The sequence below is a fragment of the Larimichthys crocea genome, unplaced genomic scaffold, assembly GCF_000972845.2.
Source record: "Larimichthys crocea isolate SSNF unplaced genomic scaffold, L_crocea_2.0 scaffold100, whole genome shotgun sequence".
NCBI classification, from domain to species: domain Eukaryota; kingdom Metazoa; phylum Chordata; class Actinopteri; family Sciaenidae; genus Larimichthys; species Larimichthys crocea.
The window spans coordinates 369,104-376,786 of NW_020851384.1; the positions used below are offsets into that span (position 1 = coordinate 369,104).

At 50.4% G+C, this 7,683-nt stretch overlaps 1 protein-coding gene across 1 annotated transcript in view; it reads right to left on the minus strand.

The window, feature by feature from the left end:
* Nucleotides 1-3,082: 3,082 nt before the first annotated feature.
* The window catches only part of hjv (hemojuvelin BMP co-receptor), a 5,851-nt gene continuing 1,250 nt past the window's right edge, over nt 3,083-7,683 (minus strand). Inside the window, exons 3-6 of the mRNA XM_027275294.1 lie at nt 7,267-7,389; nt 4,735-4,863; nt 4,080-4,663; nt 3,083-3,940 (exon numbers count right to left, since the gene is read on the minus strand). Coding sequence (XP_027131095.1) covers nt 3,317-3,940; nt 4,080-4,663; nt 4,735-4,831 — 1,305 coding nt within the window. The 5' untranslated portion in view covers nt 4,832-4,863; nt 7,267-7,389 and the 3' untranslated portion in view covers nt 3,083-3,316. The remainder of the gene's footprint in view (nt 3,941-4,079; nt 4,664-4,734; nt 4,864-7,266; nt 7,390-7,683) is intronic.

Genomic DNA, 7,683 nt, shown 5'->3' on the forward strand with positions numbered 1-7,683 from the left:
CTCTCGTTCACACTAACCGCATGCCTAGATTTCCCTGTGCCCTCTTTCTAGCAAACAAAGCACGCTCCCACTCAGCCCCGATGGTTGACTTGATGCATCCGGCTGTCACGTACGCACTCAGAGCTGCCAGAAGGAATGGCCACAAATCCAAAAACCACGCTGACCTAGCAGCCTTCCCATTTCCTAGCGTCATTCTCTTCATCTGTCACGCGCTGCTAAAATTGAATATTCAATCAAAGAATATCAGCAGCACACTGACAACGGACATTCTTCTCCGCCTCAAAATCGCTCTCAATCTCCCCCACCCCCACCTGCCCAACCCACCTCACTGCTGACAAGCTTTGCCTCTTCTTCACAGACAATTGGTGGCGATAAAAACATCAAGCAAACCAATTTTGTGATCCCCCGGTCAACAACCTGCTACCCCCCGAGACAAAAGCCGCAAACTCTCTCCTCGTTCACCCTCTCTCGGAAGCGAGGTATCCAAACTGAATCATAAAAAACAACCGACCCACCCACCTGGCCACTGGACCCCATCCCCTCTAAAACTCCTACAAGATATCGCTCCCACAGTAGTCCCACCGATCACATCCGTGAGTTAATGACTTCACTGTCTAGGGTATTTTCATGCGGCCTTCAACAAGCCGACGGTTACGCCCATTACTAAAAAAGATACGCTTAAACCCCGCCCGGTGAAATTATCGGCCGGTGTCCCTGCCTCCCCTTCCTCTCGCAAAAAACCCTTGAGACTTTATTTCGTTCTGTGTCAACTTACCTGAGGGCGGTCTCTAAACAACATCCCTGCTTCTTCCCCCCCTTCACCCATCACCACCTACTTTGTACCAAAGCATAGGTTTCAGCGAAATGGCCATCCACCGAAACCAGCTTTACTATCGTACTCATGACGTTCACGTTTATAAAAACAGCCAGAGTATCGAGGGCACTCATCTGTACCCATCCTCTCGACTTATCGGTGCTTGATACAGTCAATCACGACATACTCCTACACCAACTCGCAACTGGGACATTACAGGCTCTGCCCACTCTCATGGCTCGATCCTACCTCGCGATGGACGCTCCTTAACTGTGCTTGGCAAGGTGTCTGCCATTCGACTTCCTACTCTTCCACGGGGGTGCGCATGGGCGCGTGCTGGGTCCCCTTCTGTTGCCATTACAACCACCGTCCTGTCCCTGTTATCCGCCTCACACGGGGCTTCTCCTACCACGCTCATGCCGATGACACACAGCTATACCTGTCGTTCAGCCGGACGGGACACCACGGTCTCTGCCCGGCCAATCTCCGCCTGTCTCTCGATCATGTCACATTGGCATGAAAGACCCAACCATCTCACTTAATCTGTCAAAAACCGAAACTTCCTGTCATCCCCTGCCCAGAGTCCAATCTGCATGACTTCAACCTGAACAAATTGTACTTCATTTACCACTAACATGCTGCAAAAAACCCTGGGCGTGGTACTACGCATGACTCGTCTTCTCTCTTTCTCTGAGACACCTATTCCTCCGTAGCGATGGTCATTGTCGCATGCATCTGTACAATATTAGAAAAATAAGACCGTACCTGACCCAATATGCCGCTCAGCTCCTGACTTCGGCTTACCAGCCAGCTCCCGCCTCGATTACTTGGAAACTCGCTCTTGGCTGGCCTACCTGCTTTGCCGATCAAACCTTTGCAAATGGTCCAGACTGCGCAGCGCGACTGGTTTTCAAATCAACCTAAATCGTCACATTGTCACCCACTCTTCAGCGACCTGCAATGGCTGCTGTAAGTTAGGCCGAATTAAACAAAAGCTCTGACGCTAGCCTACAAAACACCATCTCAGGATCTGCCCCTGGCTATTCTCAGCGCCTTACTAAGGTCACGTCCCGACCAGGGCGTTACGCTCCGCTCATAACAAAACCGTCTAGTTGTACCTGCCCCTCTCCGCAAAGCGAGGTTTACTCTAAACTCTTCTCTTGTGGTCGTCCCCAATGGTGGAATGACTACCACGGCTATCTAGACAGCAACATCCCTTCTACCTTTAAAAAACTTGTAAAAACCTTCTGTTCTCAGAATGTTCCCTGCCTAACAAAAACTAACAAACTAACACACTACTCTGTGCTCCTTTACACCTTTCTCAGCTTATGTTCCCTATCTCTGTAATCGCTTGGATAAAAAGCGTTCTAAATGCATGAATGTAATGTAATGTAATGTATGTAAACCTCAGAGGAAAATGGATTTTGATTTGGCGATGTACAAATAAAATCTGATTTGATTTGATTGAGGTGTTCAGGTACGATCAGATCATATTTACATCAGACCTTCGTCACCTTGTTCTTATTGGCGTCTTCGATGAAATAAGAACAGCAACATCCCTTTCTACTTTAAAAAACTTGTACAAAACACCTTTTTGTTTCCAGAATGCTTCCTCCTAACCAAAACAACAAAACTAAAAACTACTCTGCTCACTTTACACTCTTCTCAGCTTATGTCCTCTCGTTATAGTCGTTTTGGATAAAGCGTGATGCTAAAACTGTATTGTAATGTAATGTAAATTTACTGTTAGGCCGGTCATTGTGACATCGTTGATGTCAGCGTAGACGTCCTGATGAAAAGTCGCAAACACGACTCGACATTTTGTTTAATAAAAAACACAAGTTTTACTTTGAATGGTAATTCAACCACTTCCTGTTCTGTTTCCAGCCAGCTGAACCGTTGTTATTTGTCCTAAGTTTAACTTCATGTTAGCTCAGTCCATTCGCTGCGTAGCTCATGTTAGCTCATGTAGCTCATTCCATTAGCTGCTGTTAGTCTATTTTAGCAGTCCGTTAGCTGCTGTTAGCTCATGTTAGCTCCGTTTGTTAGCTGCTGTTAGCTCATGTTAGCTCAGTTTGTTAGCTGCTGTTAGCTCATGTTAGCTCAGTTCGTTAGCTGCTGTTAGCTGCTGTTAGCTCATGTTAGCTCAGTTTGTTAGCTGCTGTTAGCTCATGTTAGCTCAGTTCGTTAGCTGCTGTTAGCTCATGTTAGCTCATGTTAGCTCAGTTCGTTAGCTGCTGTTAGCTGCTGTTAGCTCATGTTAGCTCAGTTCGTTAGCTGCTGTTAGCTCATGTTAGCTCAGTTCGTTAGCTGCTGTTAGCTCATGTTAGCTCAGTTCGTTAGCTGCTGTTAGACACCCAAACACACTCAAATCACATCAAACTGATCCAGGATCACGACGTCAGTGTTTCATCACATGAGCTCTCATCAGGACGCCATGTTGGATCTGCAGCGGTCACATGACCACAGGTGTGTGTGGAGTGAGGTCATTGTCCGAGTGCCTCAGGCTCCAGGTAGAGTTCCCAGCATGCCGAGCAGCAGCAGCGTCAGGTCCAGTCGTGCTCGGCGTAGCTCGGCGGAGGCCACCGGCAGCAGGTGGACTCTCTGCGAGTCAGAGATCATGTGACGGGCGTCCTGCAGCGCGCTGACGGCGGCCGTGCTGGAGTTCAGGTCTCCGCTGGCGACCAGGTCGAACACACAGGCCTGGTAGTAGACGTCTCGAGCAGGAAGCAGCGCGGCACAATGAGCCTGGGCGCTGGCAGAAGAAGGGGAGGAGCCTAGTGGTGGGGGGCGGAGCGTGTTGAGTCTCTGGGAGGGGGGGCAGCCCCACACACACAGCTGCAGGTCCTGCTCGGGTCCGAAGGCCTCCACGATGCTGCGTGGCGAGCGGACCGACAGGCTGAGCGAGCGTCCACTCTGTCGCACCACCAGCAGCGTGCCGATGTGAGCCGCTCGGATCTCCACGTGCCGGCCGGGACTCTGAGTCCGGACCGTCAGGCTGTGATGGCCTTGCCGCTCCCCGCTCGACACTGAGCCGTCAGCGAAGGCGGCCGGGACGTTATTGAGCTCCGCCTGGTACAGCTGCTGGTCGACGCACTGACGCCAGTTCTTAAAGATGACGGTGATCTGTGGAGGAACGAAGACTAGACTGTGAGCACAGAACCAGACCATGAGCACAGAACCAGACCATGACCACAGAACCAGACCATGACCACAGAACCAGACCATGACCCAGGTTCAGGTGGAATACGTAACTGTGACTCACCTTTGTGAGCACTGTGGCGTGCGTCCCGCCTCTTGTCGGGGAGCTGGTGGCTTGTATGTACAGGTACTCGTTGTCTATGAGAGGCCACGCCCCCTGCACGGCACACGTCTGGAAGTCGTTGTTGAAGGTTCGAACGTGTGGGTCTCCAAACACGCCGCAGTGCAGGTACTCCGGTGTCCGACCCTCTCTGCTGGAGAAGCTCCTCTCATAGAGGCAGGCGTCCCCCAGCAGTGTGCCCTGAGGCAGGGGCCGGGGCTGGGCGGTGGGCCCCGCACGGGGGCAGCGATGCTGGATCAGCAGGTCCTCAATGCCCTGAACTGCAGAGTGATACGCCAGGTCACCGCGACACGCCCGCGCCATTCGCTTAGTGCACATGGCGTAAGAGCGCAGGGCACTGCAGTAACCAGCATTCACTGCCTCCCTGCTGAAAGCTGGCCCGCCAACTGGACCTCCTCCTGGTCCTCCTGGTCCTCCTGGTCCTACTGGTCCTCCTGGTCCTCCTCCACTGCTGCTGCTGCTGCCCAGGTCCAACGTCGCAGCCACAAAGTCAGAGTTACACCTCAGGATGCGACAGGAAGCTCCAACTACAGAGAAGAAAAGTCTGATGATGTCATACTGTCATCCCTCACCTTCAGGTGGACTCAGGTGAACTCACCTTGAGGTAGACTCAGCTGGACCAGCAGCAAGGTCAGGTGGATGCAGTGTTTCCATGGTAACGCTGGTTGCCATGCAGTTGCATCTTGAGGCTCCATCAGCAGACGGACTCACAGAGATGATCTCGACTCTGAGAGACGGACACAGAGAGATGATGTCACACTCACCTGTCTGTCACCTGTGTGTCACCTGTCTGTCACCTGTGTGTCACCTGTCTGTCACCTGTCTGTCACCTGTCTGTCACCTGTGTGTTACCTGTCTGTCACCTGTGTGTCACCTGTGTGTCACCTGTGTGTTACCTGTCTGTCACCTGTGTGTCACCTGTGTGTCACCTGTGTGTAACCTGTGTGTCACCTGTCTGTCACCTGTGTGTTACTTGTCTGTCACTTGTCTGTCACCTGTCTGTCACCTGTGTGTAACCTGTGTGTCACTTGTCTGTCACCTGTCTGTCACTTGTCTGTCACCTGTGTGTTACCTGTCTGTCACCTGTCTGTCACCTGTGTGTCACTTGTCTGTCACCTGTCTGTCACTTGTCTGTCACCTGTCTGTCACCTGTATGTCACCTGTCTGTCACCTGTGTGTCACCTGTGTGTTACCTGTGTGTCACCTGTGTGCTACCTGTCTGTCACCTGTGTGTCACCTGTCTGTCACCTGTGTGCTACCTGTGTGTCACCTGTGTGTCACCTGTCTGTCACCTGTGTGTAACCTGTATGTCACCTGTGTGACACCTGTCTGTCACTTGTCTGTCACCTGTGTGTCACCTGTTTGTCACCTGTGTGTAACCTGTATGTCACCTGTCTGTCACCTGTGTGTAACCTGTCTGTCACCTGTGTGTCACCTGTCTGTCACCTGTGTGTCACCTGTCTGTTACCTGTGTGTCAGTGTCTGTCACCTGTGTGTCACCTGTCTGTCACCTGTGTGTCACCTGTGTGTTACCTGTGTGTAACCTGTATGTCACCTGTGTGACACCTGTCTGTCACCTGTGTGTTACCTGTCTGTCACTTTTCTGTCACCTGTGTGTTACCTGTCTGTCACCTGTGTGTAACCTGTATGTCACTTGTCTGTCACCTGTCTGTCACTTGTCTGTCACCTGTCTGTCACCTGTATGTCACCTGTCTGTCACCTGTGTGTCACCTGTGTGTTACCTGTGTGTCACCTGTGTGCTACCTGTCTGTCACCTGTGTGTCACCTGTCTGTCACCTGTGTGCTACCTGTGTGTCACCTGTGTGTCACCTGTCTGTCACCTGTGTGTAACCTGTATGTCACCTGTGTGACACCTGTCTGTCACTTGTCTGTCACCTGTGTGTCACCTGTTTGTCACCTGTGTGTAACCTGTATGTCACCTGTCTGTCACCTGTGTGTAACCTGTCTGTCACCTGTGTGTCACCTGTCTGTCACCTGTGTGTCACCTGTCTGTTACCTGTGTGTCAGTGTCTGTCACCTGTGTGTCACCTGTCTGTCACCTGTGTGTCACCTGTGTGTTACCTGTGTGTAACCTGTATGTCACCTGTGTGACACCTGTCTGTCACCTGTGTGTTACCTGTCTGTCACTTTTCTGTCACCTGTGTGTAACCTGTATGTCACCTTTGTGTCACCTGTCTGTCACCTGTGTGTCACCTGTCTGTCACCTGTGTGTAACCTGTATGCCACCTGTGTGTCACCTGTCTGTTACCTGTGTGTCAGTATCTGTCACCTGTGTGTCACCTGTGTGTCATCTGTCTGTCACCTGTCTGTCACCTGTGTGTAACCTGTGTGTTACCTGTCTGTCACCTGTCTGTCACCTGTGTGTAACCTGTATGTCACCTGTGTGTCACTTGTCTGTCACCTGTGTGTCACCTGTGTGTAACCTGTATGCCACCTGTCTGTCACCTGTGTGTAACCTGTATGTCACCTGTGTGTCACCTGTCTGTCACCTGTGTGTAACCTGTATGTCACCTGTCTGTTACCTGTGTGTCAGTGTCTGTCACCTGTGTGTAACCTCTGTCACCTGTGTGTCACCTGTCTGTCACCTGTGTGTAACCTGTATGTCACCTGTCTGTCACCTGTGTGTTACCTGTCTGTCACCTGTCTGTCACCTGTGTGTTACCTGTATGTCACCTGTGTGTTACCTGTCTGTCACCTGTGTGTAACCTGTATGTCACCCGTGTGACACCTGTCTGTCACCTGTGTGTTACCTGTCTGTCACTTGTCTGTCACCTGTGTGTTACCTGTCTGTCACCTGTGTGTAACCTGTATGTCACCTGTGTGTAACCTGTATGTCACCTGTGTGTCACCTGTCTGTTACCTGTGTGTCAGTGTCTGTCACCTGTGTGTTACCTGTCTGTCACCTGTGTGTAACCTGTATGTCACCTGTATGTCACCTGTCTGTCACCTGTGTGTAACCTGTATGTCACCTGTCTGTCACCTGTCTGTTACCTGTGTGTCGTGTTACCTGTCCGTTTGTATTTGATCGTGACTTCCTGTTTGAGTTTCAAACATCTCATTCTTGTTATGACTCAAACTTTGACTCTGCCCTCTTTACAGGTGCTGTTACCTGTCAGATGATGCCTGTGAAGTCTGTTAACCGTCTGAAGAGTCCGTGCTTCATCACTTGATGATGATGATGAAGGTCCAGCTCACCTGACACCTTCTACCTGTTCAGAACCCATCAGACGACCTGCACACACAAACGTCACATGACTCATCAGCTGATCGTCGACAAAGTAACCATGTTCTAATTATTATTGATTACAGTTAGTTACTTACTTATTTGTAATCTGATTACATGTCATCAGTCATAACGAACTCTCATTAAATAAACATGAGTCACAAGACATGACACAACCTCCTGTCATAAAGCGTCCACTGAATCTCAACAGCTGATCAATGAATCAGAGCTTTGATTTCCTGTCGACTCAAAATAAAAAACAAAAACAATAAAAACAAAAACATAAAAAACAAAAACAATAAA